This window comes from Hyaena hyaena, unplaced genomic scaffold, assembly GCF_003009895.1.
Source record: "Hyaena hyaena isolate Hyena2069 unplaced genomic scaffold, ASM300989v1 scaffold_75, whole genome shotgun sequence".
NCBI lineage: Eukaryota > Metazoa > Chordata > Mammalia > Carnivora > Hyaenidae > Hyaena > Hyaena hyaena.
This window is the reverse complement of record NW_024080707.1, coordinates 380,698-401,685: the sequence shown is the minus strand read 5'-3', so window position 1 is coordinate 401,685 and position 20,988 is coordinate 380,698. Positions and strand designations below refer to the sequence as shown.

Here is a 20,988-nt window from a genome sequence, read left to right as displayed (position 1 = left end):
ATAAGTGTAAAATACACACTTTACGTATTTTTATGTAAAGTAAAATATCCAAGACAGTGTGAAAAAGAGAATATGAATGATCTCATTAATAATCTTATATTATTGTGTAAAAATTATAGTATATTGGGTTAAATGAAATATTAAAGTTTATTTCACTATTTTTTTCCTCTGTAAAGAATTTTGCTAGTAGAAGAGTTTGAATTACATAAGTGGGTCACATTATATTTCTACTGGAGAATGTGAGCTAGGTTTTCATGGTACATTGTATCAAACAATTTTTTTAGAAAAATAATGAGAACGTTGACTAAGTAATAGTTCCTGTGCCAGTTGGTGAACAAATGGAATTGCCTAAAGATACATAGTGTGAGGAGGTTGTCACCAGTTCTACATTTTAAAAAATGATTTCTCTGGACTGTTTTTCGTTAGTAGTAAAAAGTTTGCATTTTCATTCATTTGCTTCCTTATTCAATATTCATTTACTTAAGGCCAGTATATGTAAAACATTAAGAATCTTTTTGCTAATATGTTCTCAAATACTTATTATACATTAGATATGTTTAAAGTATATGTTATATTGTACTGTGAAGTACAGTAGAAAAACAACCAAATGGAGAGCTCATAAAACAATTATCTATGACTAATATTATCATAGATAATAGTAATTGACCACTAATAAGTGTAAACATACTCTACTAGAACTATAAAATCAAATTTACATTTCAACCCGGCACACAAGATCTTTCCAAGAATTTACTAAGCCAATATGCATTTTTTTCAATATGTATTTAAAGTCAGGTATGTTGATCCCTAATATCAAACTAATTTTACTGTGATGTCACTAGGAGCTCACTATTTTCTGGATAGTATCACCAACCCCTTGTTAACTTTAAGGCAAAAGATAGGGGTGAAATAATACAAATGAGAAACTTTAAGATATTTTTTTGAACTATTTGATGAAAGTATCCTTCATCTAGTAAAGACTGTTTTTTCTATATAATGTCCTCATGAATAAAAAAAAAAATTGGGAGATTGAGGGGCACCTGGGTGCCTCAGATGGTTGAGCATCCAACTCTTGATTTTGGCTCAGGTCATGATTCCAAGGTTGTAGGATTTAGCCCACATGGGGCTCTGTGCTAAGTGTAGAGCCTGTTTAAAATTCTCTCTCTCTCTCTCTCTCTCTCTCTCTCTCTCTCTCTCTCTCTCTCCCTCCCCCCCACCTCTGTCCCTCCTCCACCCCATCTCTCCCACAGGCCCCTGTGCACTTTCTGTGTTTCTAAAATTAAAAAAAAAAAATGAGATTGGAATATAAAAAAACAAAATAGCTATTGAGAAGTTATTCATAATAGTGATTTTTTTTCCCCAGAGCAAATTCCAGGATATGTTTTCTTTTCCTACTTCCCTTTCATTTGTCTACCCTTTTAATTTTTATTTAAACTTTGGCAAACTAATTCTATTTAAAGCTTGACAATATCCCCCTTAACTTTATGTTCTTCTTTTTACTCCATGTATATAGGAAAGAGGAAAAAATTGAATTGCCTCAGTTTAACTGAAAGGAAGGAATCTACAACAAAAGACAATGATGAGTAAGTTGTTTTTAAAATAATCACATACACGTGTCTTGAAAGAAAAGGGTCACATTTGTAAAAGTAATAATTTAAGAGAAATAATTTATTTGCAGAAATTAAAAAATAGTTTACACTTGAGTTGAAGTATTCTTTTTTTTTTTAATGTTTATTTGTTTTGATAGTGCACAAAAAAGTGCATGTGTGAACATGGCAAGGGCAGAGAGAGAGGCAGGCAGAGGATCCGAATCAGGCTCTGCACGGACAGCAGGGGGCCCAGTGTGGGATTGGAACTCAAAACCATGAGATCATGACCTGAGCCAAAGTTCAACACTTAACCGACTGAGCCACTCAGGTGTCCCTAAGTATTCTTTTTTCAAGAAGTAGAATACTTTGTGGTATATTTTACAGTGTTCATGTGATCGTGATATCTGATCTTAATTTTAATATTCATTGAGCCCAGTTTCCAAGCCCATAATTAAGAGACTAGCTTAAGGTAAAACTGAGGAAAATACCCTTTTCAGATTTTACATGAGTAGAAAAGTAATAAGTTGTCTGGGAACATAATGCCTAACAAATAGCTGACTCAAGATCTAGGAACACAGTGAAGCCAGCAGAGTAAGGGATCCAGAGGACCCTAGGAGACTTATATGCCAGCGTCCAACTATTTTCATATTGGCCAGCCAATGCTGCCTTGAATGGAGATACTGTCTACAAAAATCTACTTTCCACATACATTCTGGAAAGAATACTTACATCTATCCAGTGAGGCCAGAAAAATTGAATTAACCAGAACAGGGGGTTAAATTTTCAAAGTTGTTGATATGTTCAGCTCATTTACCCTTTCAGCTATATCGTCTGCATGCCACACAATGTGATGGATGGGTAAAGACAAAATGAAGTTTCTACCCATTGGGAGCTTATGGTCTTATGTTGTAAGTTAACATACCCTTCCAAACTTAGAAATAGGTTATAAGGTATGCTTCAGAATGTTTTTTTAAATCATTTGAGTGGAATTCATAATGCATTTTCCATACAAATGGAGTTGTAATTTGTGGTTATAACCGCAGAAGTCTATTTTTTCATAATGTAGCTGAACTATAGTATTAGTCTGGGTTAAAATATACAAAAATTGAGTGCCATTTAGAGTACAACAGGGACAAAAAGAAGAGTTTCTCAAAGAAATTTTCTTTTTTGGCATCTCCTACATCTATTGTACCCCTTTTATCTGTTCTAGCTGCTTTTCCTAGCCATGTTCCCCCAGCTACAAATATTTTCATGTACCTTGTCCCACAAATATTTTTGTTGTAAATTACTACTCCTTCCTTTCCCTAAGCAAAGTTCCCATTTCCTCCGAAACCAGTCTCAACTAGATACTAAGAGGCAAGCATTCTCTTTTTGTTTAACTTATATAATGTCTTTTAAAATTGCCAATATATACATACAGTAAAAATCTCAAATTGTCCAAAAGGACATACAGTGAGAGTAAGTGACAGGTAACAGTTTTTGAATCTTGTATAATCTTATTTTGAAAGCAGATACCTGCTTAACCAAATGAATTTCTGATATAATTATACGCAGTGTAACAAACTTAGAAGTAAAAGATCGTGAAGGAGGAAATGTTTTTAAATAACAGCAATACCGCGTAAGAAGCCAAACTTTCCTTTGCTTTTCTCCAAGCAGCTCTTCTTAAGCTGTTTTAACTTTTTATACTTTCTTCCCTTCCTTATTCTTCAGAACTCAATCAATTTGCTTATAGCTCCAGAATTTTAACAAAAGCTCTCACAGCAGTGAGCTTTCAAGTAGCCAGGGAGAAACAAGATCCCTTGTTATGGTTCACTTAGGAATTTGCCTATATTTATTTAATTTCTCTCAGTATTTATTTCTAAAGATCCCTGTTATTCATGTATAGCACTTCATGACTTGATACTAGAACTAGTGAACTTAAGGACAAGCCAAGATATTTACAATAAATAAAAATTATGGCTTGCTGATTGTTTTTTATACTCGTTATAAAATTACTCATTCCTAGTCAGTAAAGCCATTTACCGGCTTTAGTAATGGGTTCTTCATTTATTCCATTTGTTTAGATTTCTTTTATTATGTTGTAAAGCCATTCTAAAGACTTGGTTTTTTTAATATGAAATTAAATTGAACATTTCACATTTGTACATCAATGTTAAATGATCATAGCATTTTATATCTTGTTTTGGCAATTGTGTAGGCTAGGGTTATCCAGAGGAACAGAACCAATAGCAGATAAATATATGTAAGAATATAAAAACTGTCAATTAACAATTCATAATTCATATATATATATATAAAACATATACAATTTTAATTTAACATTTAATTTTTAATAAATTTAATTATTATATAATAAATATTTAATAATTTTAATATAGTATTGATAAAATATAGTATTTAATGATAATAAAATGGTATTGATGTAATTGTTAATAATTAAAATGTATTAATAATAAGTTTTATGTATATACTTGCATATATAGGGATAGATTGATTATGAAGAATTGGCTCATAAAATTATAGAGGCTAAGTCCCACCATCTACCATCTGCAAGCTTGAGACCCAAGAAAGCCAGTGGTGTCATTCCAGTTCAAGTCCAAGGGCCTAACAGCCAGGAGAGCTGATTATATAAATCCCAGTTCAAGAGTAGGAAAAGAGCAATGTCCCAAATCAGATAAGCAGGGAAGGCACCAAATCCTCCCTTCCTCCACTTTTTGTTCTATTTAGCCCCTCAATAGATTGAATGATGCCACCCACATTGGGAAGGTGGCCTATCTTACTTACTTACTTACCTTTACTAAGGTGGTTATACTGTGGTGATTCTATTATACTATACTTCTATTAGTCAGCCTTTTTAAAATTCATGAGTGAATAGTGATAAAGGTTTTTTCCTTGCCTTCCCTCTTTCCATATTTGCACCTTTTTTAAACAGTAGATCTTTGGCTCCCAACAGCAGCAATATATTTTCACATTTGCTTAATCATACCACATACACAAAATAGTTTCAGATTCCTGCAGTCAGAGCGCTACTAAAAACAAACCTGCAAAGCATTCAAGATTTGTTTGCAGCCTTTTTTTTTTTTTAAGGTTTTTATTATTATTATTTATTTCTGAGAGAGAAAGCGTGAACAGGGGAGGGTCAGAGTGAGAGGGAGAATCTGAAACAGGCTCCAGGCTGTGAGCTGGCTGTCAGCACAGAGCCTGACGTGGGGCTCGAACCCACGAACTGTGAGATCATGACCTGAGCCAAAGTCAGACGCTTAACTGACTGAGCCACCCAGGCGCCCCTTGTTTGAAGTCTTTTTTTGTGTTTAATACGACAAATTACTGTTCCAAAACCACTTGGATTAGTTCTTTAAGTTTTTAAAATTTTAATTCCAGTATAGTTAACATATAGTATTTTATTAGTTTCAGGTATACAATATAGCAATTCAACAATTCTATACATTAGTCAGTGCTCATCATGATAAGTGTACTCTTTAATCCCTGTCACCTATTTCACCCATATACCCATCCACCTCCCCTCTGATAACCGTCAGTTTGTTCTCTATAGTTATGAGTCTGTTTCTTGGTTGCTTTCCCTTTTTTTCCTTTGCTCATTTGTTTTGTTTCTTAAATTCCACATATGAGTGAAATCATACAGTATCTGTCTTTCTCTGACTGACTTATTTTGCTTAGCATTATACTCTGTGGCCCCATCTATGTTGTTACAAATGGCAAAATTTCATTCTTTTTTTGGCTGAGTAGTATTCCACTGTATGTATATGTGTGTACATCTTTGCCCATTCATTAGTCACTGAACACTTGGGCTGCTTCCATAATTTGGCTAATAATTTGAATTAGTGTGTTTGTATTTTGATGGTGAGAGGGGAGGAGGTAAATACCCAATGGTGCAATTACTAGATAGTAGGGTAGTTCTATTTTTAACTTTGTGAAGAACTTCCAAAAACAGTTTTCTACAGTGACTGCACCAGTTTGCATTCCCAACAGCAGTATACAAAGGTTCCTTTTTTTCCACATTACTTGTATTAGTTGTTTGTTTGAAGAATTAGTTATTCATTTGAAGTAGTTAGTTTCTCTTGTTCTGTTTGTATTCAGTTTAAATATTTTTCTCATCCTTTTTTATCTGATTTTACTTTTTAACTATGTAAAACATTAATGTATTCCAAAAGCCAAAACTTTACCAAAAAGTACATTCAGAGAAGTGTCACTCCCTGCCCCATTCTTTCTATCTACTCCCTGAAGGTAACCAAATTCATTAGTTTCTGGTTTACCTTTGCTATGTTTATTTTTATAAAATTGAGTTGTTTCATTTCTTTTCTCCGACTTCTCATTTCATACAAAGATTTACAGTGTATACTCTTGTATGCTTTTTGTTTTTCAATTATGTATATGTCCTGAAATGACACCCTGTTAATCAACTTAGCAAGTTACAACATAAGAATTCTTCCAGTAGGAAAATATGGTTCCATGTGCCAGGTTTAAATGTTTTTTTCCCCAGAAAACAAGCCACTAAAGCTCATTTATAAACAAACACCTACACATTAATATTTTATGTGAACTTCCTGGGGCTCCTGGGTGGCTCAGTTGGTTAAGCTTCCGACTTTGGCTCAGGTCATGATCTCACGATTCATGGGTTCGAGCCCCGTGTCAGGCTCTGTGCTGACAGCCAGCTCAGAGCCTGGAGCCTGCTTCAGATTCTGTACCTCCCTCTCTCTCTGACCCTCCCCTGCTCACACTGTCTCTCTCTCTCTCTCTCAGAAATAAATAAAAAACATTAAAAAAATTTTTTTTAAATATTTTATGTGAACTTCCATATCCTTTATATTCTGAAAGGAAAATATATTGTATAATTCACTGCCATTGGCTTTTCTTCCTCTTGGAAATTTGCTGCTGTCTGCTTTCACTGCTCTGAAAATGCAACAATGGTGACTGTCCTTCTATAGGGTTTATCTCCATTAAACTTTTTGTTTTCAAATTATAGATTCACATGCCACTGTGAGAAGTAAAACAGAGATCATATGTACCCTTTTCCTCCTTTCCTGACATGATAACATCTTGTAAAACTATAGGACAGTATCACAACCAGGAAATTGACATTACCAAAATCTACTGATTTTTATTCAGATTTCTCAAGTTTCACATGTACTCGTGTGTGTGTGTGTGTGTGTATTTAGTTCTTTGTAACTTTATCACATCTAGGTTCAAGTACCCACCACCACAGTCAAGTTACGGGACATTCCCATCACCACAAAAATCCCTCCTATTATATAAAGCTTATTTTTAACCACTAGATTATTCTCTTATAGACATAAAAGTAAGTTTTTAGATTTTTAAAAAAATTTCAGGGTGTCTAAGTGGCTCAGTCAGTTAAGCATCCAGCACTTGGTTTCAGCTCAGGTCATGATCTCATGGTTTGTGGGATCAAGCCCCAAACTGCTCTGTACTGACAGCCTGCTTGGGACTCCTCTCTCTCTCTCTCTCTCTCTCTCTCTCTTTCTGTCCCTTCTCTGCTCATGCTCTCTCTCTCAAAATAAGTTAACATTAAAAAAAAAAGTCTCTATACTAATTCAAATAAAAACCTTTATAATTGAAATGAATTATGCCAGAACTGGATTTCCTATTTGTTTGTAATGTATACAATTAACTGTGACAAGTAGCCACTGTTCAGAATTCTATATCTGAGTTTCTATCTTTACTGTGTTTTAAGTATTCAGTCATGCAACAAGAATCTGACTTATGAATCACTTTCTGCTTCAGTCGGGATCTCTAGGAGCGACTTTGTTGAAAATGCTTATCAAGAGGCACCTGGATGGTTCAGTTGGTTAAGCATCCGACTCTTGATTTAGGCTCAGGTCATGATTTCATGGTTTGTGGATTCAAGCCCTGCATCGAGCTCTAGGCTAACAGTTTGGAGCCTGCTTGGGATTCTCTTTCTCTCTCTCTCTCTCTCTCAATAAAATAAACTTTTAAAAAATGCTTATCAAAAACTTAAAAATGAAAATAAAGTTATGCCTATATTCTGTAAGTGAGCAAAGACTAAAAAGGTAAACCAATATTTATAATAGACTTATTTTTCAGCTGTTCAAAAGTTTTGACATGGAAGAATGAAAACTTTTCCCTAAAGCTCAGTAACAAGACAGGCATTCCCATTTTCACCACTGGTGTTCAACATTTTACTGGGAATTCTAATCAGAGCAATTAGAGGGAAGGAAGAAAAGAAGGAGGGAGGGAATGAAGAAAGGAAGAAAACAAAGGCATCCTTTTGAAAAGGAAGAAATAAAACTATCTCTGTTTGCAGACAACAATAAAGTACCTAGGAGTAAACCTAACTAAAGAGGTAAAAGATCTAAACTCTGAAAACTATATAATACTTACGAAAGAAATTGAAGAGGACACAAAGAAAAGCATTCCATGCCCTTAGATAGGAAGAAGAAACGGTGTTATAATGTCTGTACTACCCAAAGCAATCTATACATTATACACTTAATGTAATCCCTACCAAAATACCAACAGTGGGGTGCCTGGGTGGCTCAATCAGTTGAGAGTCTGACTCTTGATTTTGGCTCAGGTTATGATCTCATGGTTTATGGGTTCAAGCCCTGCATCAGGCAGAGCTGCTTGGAATTCTGTCTCTCCCTCTCTTTCTCTCTGCCCCTTCCCGTCTCTTTCTGTCTTTGTCTCTCTCAGTCTCTCTCGCTCAAAATAAATAAATGTAAAAAAAAAAAATACCACCATTTTTCAGAGAGCTATAACAAACAGTTCTAAATTTTGTATGGTACCACAAAAGACCCCAAATAGCCAAAGCAATCCTGAAAAAGAAAAAACTTCAGGCATCGATTCCAGATTTCAAGCTATATTATAAAGCTGTAATCATCAAGACAGTACAGTCCTGGCACAAAAACAGACATGTAGATGAATGGAACAAAATAGAAAATCCAGAAATGGACCCACAGCCATATGGTCAACTAATCTTCAAGCAGGAAAAAATATCCAATGGAAAAAGTCTCTTCAACAAATGGTGTTGGGAAAACTGGATGGCGATATGCAGAAGAATGAAACTAGACCACTTTCTTATACCATACATGAAAATAAATTCAAAATGGATGAAAGACCTAAATGTGAGACAGGAAACTATCAAAATCCTAAAGGAGGACACAGGCAGCAACCTCTTTGACCTTGGCCACAACAACTTCTTACCAGACATGTCCCGAAGGCAAGGGAAACAAAAGCAAACATGAACTATTAGGACTGCATCAAGATAAAAAGCTTTTATACGGCAAGGGAAACAGTCAACAAAACTAAAAGGCAGCCTTTGAAATGAGAGAAGATATTTATGAATGATGTAATAGATAGGGGGTTAGAGTCCAAAATCTATAAAAGAACCCACCAAACTCAACACCCAGAAATCAACCCAGTTAAGAAATGAGCAGAATGGGTGCTTAAGTATCCAACTCTTGATTTTGGTTCAGGTCGTGATCTCGCAGTTCATCAGTTCAAGCCCTGCATCAGAGCCTGCTTGGGATTCCTTCTTTCTCCCTTTCTCTGCTCCTCCCCCCACTCCTACACATGCTCTCTCTCAAAATAAATAAATAAACTTAAAAGAAAAAAAATGGGCAGAAGACATGAATAGACCCTTTCCCAAAGAAGACATCCAGATAGCTAGTAGACACATGAAAAGATGCTCAAACATCACTTATCAGGAAAATACAAATCAGAACCATAATGAGACATCACCGCACACATGTCAGAATGGCTAAAATTAACAACATAGGAAAGAACAAGTGTTGGTGAGAATGCAGAGAAGTGAAACCCTCTTGCATTCCTCTTGTGGGAATGCAAACTGATATAGCCACTCTTGAGAACAATATGGAGGTTCCTCAAGAAACTAAAACTAGAACCGCCCTATGATCCAGCATTTGCACTATTAGGTATTCATGCAGAGGATACAGAAGTACAGATTTGAAGAGGGACACCCGCCCCAATGTATAAATAGCAGCATTATCAACAATAGCCAAACTATGGGGAGAACCCAAATGTCCATTGACTGAAGAATGGATAAAGAAGATGTGGGGGGTGTGTATGTGTGTGTAAACATATATACATATATATATATACACACACACACACACACACACACACATATATATATATACACATATATATGTATATCACTCGGCCATCAAAAAATCTGAAATCTTGCCATTTGCAGTGATGTGGATGGAGCTAGAATGTATTCTGCTAAGCAAAATAGGTCAATCAGAAAAGACAAATACCAGATGATTTCACTCATATGTGGAATTTAAGAAACAAAACAGATGAACATAGCAGAAGGAAAGGAAAAATAAGATAAAACAGGAGGCAAAGCATAAAAGACTCTTAAATACATAGACAAAGTAAGGGTTGCTAGAGAGGAGATAGGGGATGGGCTAAATGGGTGATGGGTACTAAAGAGGGCACTTTTTGTGATGAGCACTGGGTGTTGTATATAACTTATGAATCATTGAATTCTCCTGAAACCAATATACACTGTATGTTAACTAACTAAAATTTAAATTTAAATTTAAAAAATATATATGAAAAAAAAAGAAAATCCCAAAGAATGCACAGTAACTATGTTCCTTATTGTATAACCCTGAAAAATTAAATAATTTGTGTTTCAGTTTTCATGTCTGTAAAATAGAGATTATATTTACCACAGAGAGTTATTTTAAACATTAAAATATATAGCTTGTAGAGGAGTGCCTGGGTGGCTCAGTTGGTTGAGCATCTGACTTTGGCTCAGGTCATGATCTCATGGTTTGTAAGTTCGAGCCCTCCATCAGGCTCTGTGCTGACAGCTCAGAGCCTAGAGCCTGTGTCAGATTTTGTGTCTCCCTCTCTCTCTCAGCTCTTCCCCTGCTCATGCACTGTCTCTTTCTCCTTTAAAAAGAACCAAAGAACAAGAACTTTAAAAATAAAATATAGTTTGTAGGTTGTAAGATAACAAGTACAGTGTTTTGACTTTAAAAAGAGCTCAACAGATGCATAGGAGCACATGTACCCCAATGTTCATAGCAGCACTCTCAACAATAGCTAAAACATGGAAAGAGTCTAAGTGTCCATCAACGGACGAATGGATCAAGAAGATGTGGTTTATCTATACCATGGAACACTACATGGCAATGAGAAACAATGAAATCTGGCCATGTATAGCAACATGGATGGACCTTGAGGGTGTTATGCTTAGCAAAATAAGTCAGGCAGAGAAGGACAAATACCATATGTTTGCACGTATAAGAGGATTAGGAGGAACTTAACTGAGGACCATGGGGGAGAAGAAGGGGGGAAATGGTGGGGGAAAGGGAGAGAGGCAAACCATGAGAGACTCTTGAATGCTGAGAAACAAACTGAGGACTGATGGATGTGGGGGGGAGGGGGGAGATGGGCATGGGGGAGGGCCCTTGTGGGGATGAGCACTGGGTGTTATATGGAAACCAATTTGACAAACTATTTGTAAAAAAAATAACAGAAAGGAGACAGTGAAAAAATAAAAAAAATAAGAGCTCAACAAAAAGTTAGCCATATATTTCATTGTTACAGTCCAGCTATCATCATCCAAAATAATCAGTTTAGATAAATAGAATTAACTAGATAAATAGAGGCTCTATGACCTATTTACCTTTTTCTGTATAAGACATAGTAAGTATTAGGAGGGTAAAGAGAAACCTTTTTTCTCTGTAACGTTCATATAACTTTCAGGTTTCTTGAGATTTTATACGAAAACGGTCTCTTACAGGTAGTAATTCTGATATAAGTTTTTAGTAATGGAATTAATTGAAAGTTCATTTGTGGACTTTGAGAGTGTCAGTGGAGTAGTAAGACAAAAATCTGTAAGGTGGAAATCTGAATGTAAGAGTTTAATTTCAGTATGGAGGAGTAGAGACTGCATTAGACCATTATTTTGAGCACTGATTTGTGAAAAAAAGAATATTTGTTAAATTAAGTAAAAGGAGAGTTAAGCAGCATCAGGGGCCCAGCAAATACGTACTTGTAATATTGACCATCAATACTGTTGTAAAATTTCCATAGCTCTCACCGCTTAGGCCAGAGAGCGAAGAAAACAAATAGTTAGGAAATCCAGGCTTGCACATGAAAAGGACATGTGTGTGGCAGGTTAACGGGCTGAGTAATTAACCTTTTTTCTATTTATAATTATCCCTAGCTTTACTGAAGTATAATTGACAAATAAAATTGTATATATTTAAAGTGTATAACGTGATGATTGAAGCACGCGCGCATGCCTCTGTGTGTGTGTGTGTTTGTGTGTGTGTACCCATTCCATGAAACTGGTTGCCATCAAGATGGGAAGAGCTGATTTCAGTTAGGAAGAAGTAAAAGGAGGAGAGGAAAGGAGATTAAAATAAAGGTGGGGGTCACCTGACTGACTCAGTCAGTGAAGCATGCAACTCTCAATCTCAGGGTCATGAGTTTGAGCCCCATATTAGGCATAAAGTTTACTTAAAAATTAAATTAGAATGTAAAAAATAAAATAATGGGAAGAATGATTGATTGTCCACCAGTCTACTTGGTCTTGCAGTGAAGACCAGTTTCCCTGCAAAAGCAGCTTAGGCATGTGAAGGATATCCTCAAAACAGTTTCCCCAGATATTTGATACTCCGTTCCTACAGCTCTCCAAGGTTGCCAAAAACAGTTTGCTTAGCTGAGCCCCTCAATAATATCTTAACTTGCGAGAGAATTACTAACAGGCCTTTTGGGGATGCTACATTGCACAACTCCTGGGGGCATCATTCACATCTCACTCTATCTGAATAAAGCTTCTTGGAGTCATTCAAGATGGCAACCCTCCAGGACCCACCCCAACACAATTCCATGAGGGTCAACAAGGAATATCATCAGTTCTTTAAGGTCTGGTAAGACAGTAGAGAGGCTCCGTCACTTCAATCCTCCCAGGGAAAGAACCCTTAGGATTACTTCTCATAGCAAAGTAACACATTTGCCTCAGCTGTGCCCTCCTGAGGTAGTTGGTAATTGTTAGTATAATGTAGGGCAAGCTGGAGGTCCCCAGCCCTGGATGGGAGTCACTTAAGCCCTCTTGCTCCTTCAGACTCAGTTCAATGGAAGGGGCTGGAGTTCCTTTATGACACTATCTCTCAAACTAAGGTTCAGGTGGTAAGCAAGTAAGGCCTCAAACAAGTGACTTTTAATTGAAATAATAGGGGTGCCTTGGTGGCTCATTTGGTTGAGCATCTGACTCTTGATCTCAGTTCAGGTCATGATCTCACACAGTTCGTAGGTGTGAGCCCCAAGTGGGGCTCTGCCTGGATTCTCTCTCTCTCCCTCTCTCTCTACTCCTCCTTCACTCATGCATGTGCTCTCTCATGCTCTGTCTCAAAATAAATGAACTTTTTTAAAAAAGTACATCATAATAAAGGAGATTTTTTTTAAAGAAAAAATCACCTGCAGTTCCATTTTTCTCACATAAGATTTAGCTTTTGCATAAATAACTCTCCGTTCTTTGTTTGCATACTTAATCTATTTTACTTGGTTGATATATACTGTACCTATTCATTAGATATGAAAATTTAACATTGTATTTGTCTTATTTTTAGTAGCACAGAAATGTTAATACATAACACTGATGTGATTTTGAAAAGCATTTAAATAGAATTTCTAATTTCTCTCATAAAATCAATAGTATAGATTTGTGGTCTCTGAGACAGTAGTCACTGGCCAGCCACACATGGCTAATGAGCATTTGAAATGTGACTAGTCTGAAATGAGATGTGCTATGAGTATAAAGTACATACTGGATTTTAGAAAAAACATAAAATATCTCATGAATTATTTTTATTGATTACATCTTGAAATGATAGTACTTTGGATATATTGGTTAAATAAAATAATATTACTAATATAAGTTCACTTGTTTCTTTTTACTTCTTTTAATGTGACTACTAGAAAATTTTAAATTATGTATGTGGCTTACATTTTATTTCTATTAGACTGCACTGATATAGATTATCATATACAGTTATGAGACTATATAAAATTGGAAAAGACACTAAAACTACAAGATCAAGGGAATGGTGAAATCATCTTTGGTATGTTTACTAGGTACAATATTGTGCAGCCTTTAAAATTATAAACATATGGGTGATGTGGCCAAAAAACATACATGTAATATTATATTAAGGGCAGAAAGTATGAGATAAAGTTATAGAAATGTTTTAAAAAAACCCAAAAACCTAAGAGAATTTTTCCAGTATGGTAACATGCTAACTAGAAATATGTGCAGTAGATAGGATTACAAGTGAAGTTTTCTTTGTTTTCGAATTTAATAGAGTGTTTTTGTAATCTTTTTCACACTGAAATATATGAAAACCTTAAAACTTACTTTTCTACTACAAAAATTACTGGGTAACACTGATTCACAGGCTTTGATGATGGTATATTAGTGTTCACTGTGAGAAGGGAGCAAGCCAAGTAATCACATCTTCACATCCTCTCTCACTGCTCAGTGAAAATCCCAAAGACAGGACAGGGCGATTGGTCACATACCTGTGTTTGTAAAGGGATGAAAGAACAATGGAGGAGCATTTATGTCTTCTACCATTTTGTAAAGAAAAGAATTAGAAAACTGAACCTAAGACCTTTCACCTAAAGCTGTGAAAATGATGTACTGTGTTTAAATGCTAGTCTTGCTACATATATATATATTTTTTTTTTTCATTTATAGATTCATGGCATTGCTATCTAAAGTTGAAAAATCATCAGAAGAAATCGTGGAAATAATGCGAAATTTAAGGAGTATACAGGTTTGCTTTTTTTTTTCCTTTGAGGTGTATAAATTTTCATATATCTACTACCCCATTTGAAAAAGGAAGATAGGAGAGGAGCCCTAAATTGGAGAATCCAGTCCAGGAAAGAACTTGCAGAGAGTATGTCTAATTACTTTATGGGAATTTCTTTTCTTATATGAACATTAATTAACCATAATCCTTTAGTGATATCTGACTTTTTCACATTTGAAAGTAAATTTTTGGATCATGTTTAGTGTTTTTAATAAATTGTTTTTATTCAGGCATTTTAAAGCTTGCAGTAGTTGACCTATCAGAATAAGTTACACTTCCTATCACAGAATTCAAGTTTTTCAGGTGAAAGAAACAGTAAACTGTATTTTCACTAGACCTGTCAGCCATGTTATATTCGTAGAGAACTTAACTCATATAAGGTGTCTTTCTTTTAGGCTTTGGAGGGCAGTAGAGAGCTTGGAAAGCTCATTGGTATCTCCCGTACGTCTTGTTTCTTCTTACAAAGAGAAATGCAGAAAACGAAAGAACTAAGTAAGAAAAATTCATAAGTTTTCAATGGCATCTCCATTCCTTATTTGTGAACTTAGATATATATTCTAACATTGTCAATTTTAGAGATAAACCGAATAGTTTTTCCCATATTTAAATTGATAGATGTTTTTATCTATGGGACTATGGACTTGTATTAAAATTTTATTTAGAAAATAAGAAGCCACATACCTTTTACCAGGATATGTTATTTCAGGGATTCTTGATGAAATGAAGGGAAAGAATATGCCTTGAAAATGGCTATCAGGCTTTTAAAAAATTTGGTGCTCGTTCTTTAAGGAAGATATAAGATATTGCATTTTGTACTTGATACCTGTATCTATTACTTCAAATTACTTTTTCTCATTAAGTTATTCCAAGATGAAAAATTATTTGAATTCCACATTAATTCTTAACATGGAATTTTTTTTAGTGACAAAAGTAACAAAACAAAAACTGTTTGAAAAGAAGAGCTCAGGACTTCCCAACAAAGGTAAAGAGTTGTGTTTTAAGTTATATAAAAAGATCCTTTCATCTCATTTCACCATTCAAAACCAATCATCATGAGCCCTTTTTTAGTGTGATCTTCTAAAAGATCATGAATCTCATTTGAAAAACCTTATATTGGAAAAACTTCCCTGATGATTAAACTTTTAAAATGTCTTTTGAAATACAGTTTTCAGTTTAAGATTTAAATTTTGTCTTTTTATTAAAAGTTCTTTCTAAAGAATACAGACAAATAAGGGCAACAACACATTAAATATATAGCAATTTTTAGCATTGAATTAGGATTGTACATTGCATGAAAAGTTTCTCTGTCACCAGTGTTCTGAAAACTTTGAGAGCATTACTGATGTTTGATCTACTGTGAACTGACGTGCCTCTGAGCATTTCACAGAATGGAACCTAAATTAGCAGGTTTTCCTATAAACGTGCACATCCATACCTCAGTAAGCAAAATGATCATGGACTATAAAATATTAAAAACTTTAGACCAACTTAAGAGTTTTAATATTACTGACATCAGTGCCATTTTGCAGTCCCTGCAAATATATGAGGCATAACTGAAACCATTTCAACCAATCTAGTATATGAGACTGTATATAGGATTTAAGATCTTTAACAAATCTGTGAGGAGACTGCATCATAACGGGAAGTGTTGGGGTTCCTGCTGGTTACTTCCGAGGCCACCTAGGTCATTACTACAGGGCCACAACCCTGGCAGCGCTCCTCCGGAACTCATGCTGGAAGAGAGCTGAGCAGGCTTTCCGAGCCTTTCAGTTGAGCAGCTAACTTCCGCCACGATCCCAAGAATTTAAGAACATGAAAGTAGCTCTTAGAAAAGTCTTGAGGTCTCTCCCCTCCTAGACTGTGAAACTTGATTATAATGTGTAACTGGATTTCAGTGGTTTCAGTCTCTTTTAACTTGATAAGTTTTAGAGGATCGTAATGGGAAATTGGAATGTTTATTATTTCCCACCCAGAGGAAATCTCTCATCTGTATATTCTGTGCCAGTGGTGTGAATATTTTTTTTTTAATCTATAATTTCCTAGAATTGATTAGAACTCGGCTTTACATAGGTGTCTTTCACCAAGTTTTGAGAAATGAGGAAGGGAAAGTTATAGAATAAATAAGTGAATTGTCATTTTTAATAATGGGAAAAATTTTTTTTTCTGAAAGTATTGCTTCCCTCCCTAAACATTTATTAAGACATTAAAGTTTAATTCCATGTGTTAAAAGTTGTCTCTTTTCAATTATCTAGTATATACCAATTCTTTGTGTGTTTATTCATGACCAGCCTTAAAACTATTTTCTAGTATCTTAGGCATTAAAACTGACTTGCCCTTTACCAGGTCTTCCCTAAGGACCAAGTGTTTTTTCATGTATAAAGGAGATCCTATGACTAAATCATGTTTTAAAATTTCTAATAAGCATTGATTATTTGTGTGGTTTAAATGAAAACTGAATTTAGATGTATAAAATATGTGGTAGTTATATCTATAGATATATATTTTATATGTATGTATTAGAATATTCGTCATCTTCCATCTGTTTCTCGGCAAGAGCTGCCTTAGCTCTTTATATTTCCTGAGTTTATTCAAATCTTCATTAGCTTTTTAACTAATTTTTTAAAACTATTATTGTCTGAAATACATACATTTATTTATTTATATAAATAGATATATAACCTTTTTGATGAGTTAATAATTTTCAACCCCTTTTACTTATACGGTCCTTTTACAAGGACTTTGCTAGTGTTTTTGGCATGTCAAACTAATTTGCTTTATACATTCCTTATTTAGGGATTTAGCCTTCAGCTTTTTAGAAGTTTTTAGAAACTTTTTAGAAATTTCTAATTTACTCCTTTCTTTTACCTTGCTATTATCCAGAATTGTTTAAATTTTAAGATATTTTAGGAATATTCATAATATTAGAAACTATATAATATAAAAACAACTCCCATAATACATATGGGATTTGTTTTATTAGGTACTGAATGAAAATAACAACAGGGGCGCCTGGGTGGCTCAGTTAGTTAAGTGTCCAACTTCGGCTCCGGTCATGATCTCACAGTTCGTGGGTTTGAGACCCACGTTTGGCTCTACTGACAGCTCAGAGCCTAGAACCTCCCTTGGATTCTAGGTCTTCCTCTCTCTCTCTGCCCCTCCCCCACTCCTTGTCTCTCAAAAATAAACATTGAAAAAAAATTTTTTTAAAGAACAAATTACTTGTTTCACTATCAAAAGAATATCCTTCAGATTCTCATAAAATGTTTCTAGAATAGTTAAAATAGACAATATCAAGAAAATTCCAGCATTCATGCTATTGTTGCCCCTTCAAGTGGTCCTTTAGTTCTATTTATTTGTCCATGTCACTACTAGCTTCTTTGGGATCCAATGCAGTCTTTATGACAGGCAGAACAGTATAATTGTAAAAATAACATGCTTAGTGTTTTAAATAAGTAGATATCTGACACACAGTCTTAAGGCTTTATGTAACATTCAGGGAAAATTAAAACATACACAATAACATTAAAAGTACACTGAGATTTTCGTAGTTTTCAAAATAACTGGACATTGCAAATCAGGGAATGCTTTGATAGAGTATATGAAGAAAAGAGGATCTCTCCTGCTAAGTACAAATTTCTTAAACAAAGAAAAGCTTTCTTTTTTTTTTTTTTCAGTTACTTAGGAAATAAGCCTAACTTCACTTTCCTTAATAATATTGGCTTTATGACTCTTAGAAAAATAATGAGATGAAAGGTCCTTTTTCTGTTACATTTGGATGTGAATTTTCATAATTATTCTTAATTTGTTATGCTGAAGATTTAAAACATGACCATTCAGTGAGTTGATACAGATGGAATGTCACATTATCATCACATGGTAAGGCATGAAATTTATTTACTTTACATAATCAACCTCTACTTAAAACAACTTAATACAGATATTCCCAAGTCAATAGATGGCATTATACAGAGCTTAGTAGTTTCATTTTTTTTGCAGATATTAGAAAATACCATCATTGTCCAGTACTTCCAGTAAACAAAATGTTTTTGAAAAGAATGTAAGCAAATTGTAGAGCAGTTGCCAAGATATGAAATCTAGACACTTAGCTTTAGTCCAAAACATATTTTATCTGTTTTGAGAATAATTGTGTAGGTTGCAGTATGCATATTTGAAATGAAATGTGACCATCTGAACTTTACATTGTTCAAAAAAGTTGATTGTCTCAGCTGTTTGTCATACAAAATATTTCAGAATTTCTACTCATGGTCTTCAGAAGAAAAGCACAAACTATAATGTTTCTGTTTTCTTTAGCTCACTTACTGTCTTACATTGTAAAAGTCATCTAGGTCATAGGATTTTAAAGTTTTCAAATTCTTGGGCTACAGGACAAGTTTTAAACTCTTTCTGTTCTAAGACTAAAAGAGTTTGATACTGCCTTTTCATTCTCACCGTCCACTGAAGTGTTTTTTAACTTAAAATTATGTTGTTCTTTCCCCCACTCAGTCTTGAAAAAGCATTTGTCTATCAGCCAAGTGATCTTACTGCCTAGAAGACTTTTTAGTTTTTCATACCTTAATGTTAAACCATATCTTTTTTCAGACAAATACTTCAGTTTTAAAAGCACTGAAGTTTGAAGTTTAGACATAATGAGCTTTAAAAGAAAGAACAAAACTTCCTTCCTATGTCTTAACCTTCTTGGTTTATCTAGAGATAAAAATATGGAGGTATTTGTTTTGGTGACACAGATATACATTAATGTACAACTGTAGTCCTCAGCTCTGTATCAGGATTCACTTATCATATATGTTTTACGTGGTTCATACTTTTCCTATTAATAATGTTAATGCTCTTGTTTTACACTGTTCCTCACTGTTTTGAGGTACATTTTGACGCTTACTTGAGATTTGTCTAGAATTTAAGGAAAAACAAACGGATTTATTACTTTTCAGAGCCTTTTAAATAATTTCTTCCATGATTTAAATTTTTGTATACTTCTCTAGAAGTGTGATCATCTTAGCTTTTAAATAATCCGTAAAAAAAATTTAAACCATAGATTTGAACTCACTTAATAGCAATTATGTGTTTAAGAGGTGTAAATAACTTGGTATCAGACATTCTGAATATCCAGGTGCTCTGTATGTGCTGATGACAACAAAATTGAAACGAAAGACGGTAATAATTCTGACTGGTTTTCTCTGCAGAAGATATTGATTATTTGTGTGTGGTGAGAGATTTGGAAAATTCAATTAAAGGAGTTGTGCAAAGGTTTCATAAATTTTCCTTCTACAGCATGTACACAGACATTGTTGCGTATTAAATCAATGCAGCACTTCACAATATATTTTCTTTGAAACATAAAAATAAATAACATTTAAACAGTTCTGCTTACTACAGAAACAAATTTTATTTTCTGTGAAGCATTTAGTCATGTGCTATCACTGACTCATACACATTTGCCAGCTGTAACAAATTTTATAGACATTTTCTCCAGAGACATATCTCACATACTATGAATTTTTAAATGAGCAAATGGTGAAGAAAGGATGTCAGCAATATAAAAATTGATCAGTTAAAAGATAAAAGCATAAGTAAAGAGATTTGTATGGTAGTCTTAATAGGTTTTATTAAATAAAAATACTATAAAAAGACAGTAATGAACAGACTGAAGACTAACCATTCTTGAGGTGGAGAAAAATTATTCTGGCACATTTAGTAGAAATTGGCTTTATGTCACCTGACAGGTGAACATTTTTTTCCCCCATCTTAACTCTTAGGGTAGTCAGGAAAGCGCCTCAAAAAAAGAGTTAGATACATTTTCTAAGTGGTTTATGTATTTTAAACACATATAGAGAATAATAAAGCAGGTATTTATAGTGTTATATAGCTAATTATATAGTTAAAGCAAGACTTCTGTAAAAATAAGTATTAGGTGACTTTTCCTCTAGCTCAGACCTCATATAGGAGGCAAGAATTTGTTTTAATTCTTCCTGTTCACACCATATGCTTCAGCCCTCTGGAATCTCTCAGAACCCCAGGCCTCTCCTACTTCTCTCTCTATGTAGATTGCTCTTTCTTCCTTCTCTGTCTAGCGAACCCCTGCTCATTCTTTAAGGTCAGCCTCAGATGTCACATCCTCTATGAACTCTCCCCAGCTGGCCTAGGGAAAACGAAATTGCTTCCTCTTCTAGGCTTCTACAACACTTGTCTGAATGTTTAGAAATGTATCACATTGTAGTGTCGCAGTGTATTGTAATTGTCCAGCTACAGGGCTCCTCCTTGGCAAACAAACAAAAGTCCTATCTGTATTGCAGCCTTAGAGCCTCATGTAGAACCTGGGTAGAAGATGCACAGTGGATATTCAATGAATGAATAAAAACAAATGTCATTCTAAGAATTTTGTAAAAGAATGTAAACATTTTCAAATACTTAGAAATTGCTATCTCCTTACATGCCTCATCCGTTTAATATTTTTTGAATGCCTCCTGTGAGTCAGGCACTATTCTAGCATTGATTATATGCTAATGAACAAGACAGACCTGGTCCTG

The 20,988-nt window shown here is 34.5% G+C and overlaps 1 protein-coding gene across 6 annotated transcripts in view; it reads left to right on the top strand.

The window, feature by feature from the left end:
- Nucleotides 1-20,988, top strand: part of LOC120232615 (integrin subunit beta 3 binding protein) — a 99,153-nt gene that overhangs the window by 36,172 nt on the left and 41,993 nt on the right. For 5 of the 6 annotated variants that reach the window (XR_005528609.1, XR_005528607.1, XR_005528608.1 and 2 more), the window contains exons 4-7: nucleotides 1,514-1,583; nucleotides 14,329-14,407; nucleotides 14,839-14,935; nucleotides 15,366-15,425. Coding sequence is in view for 3 of the 6 variants with exons in the window: in XM_039233428.1 (XP_039089359.1) it covers nucleotides 1,514-1,583; nucleotides 14,329-14,407; nucleotides 14,839-14,935; nucleotides 15,366-15,425 (306 nt within the window). In the remaining 3 variants the exon portion in view is untranslated. The remainder of the gene's footprint in view (nucleotides 1-1,513; nucleotides 1,584-14,328; nucleotides 14,408-14,838; nucleotides 14,936-15,365; nucleotides 15,426-20,988) is intronic. The other variant, XM_039233430.1, reaches the window with a different exon arrangement.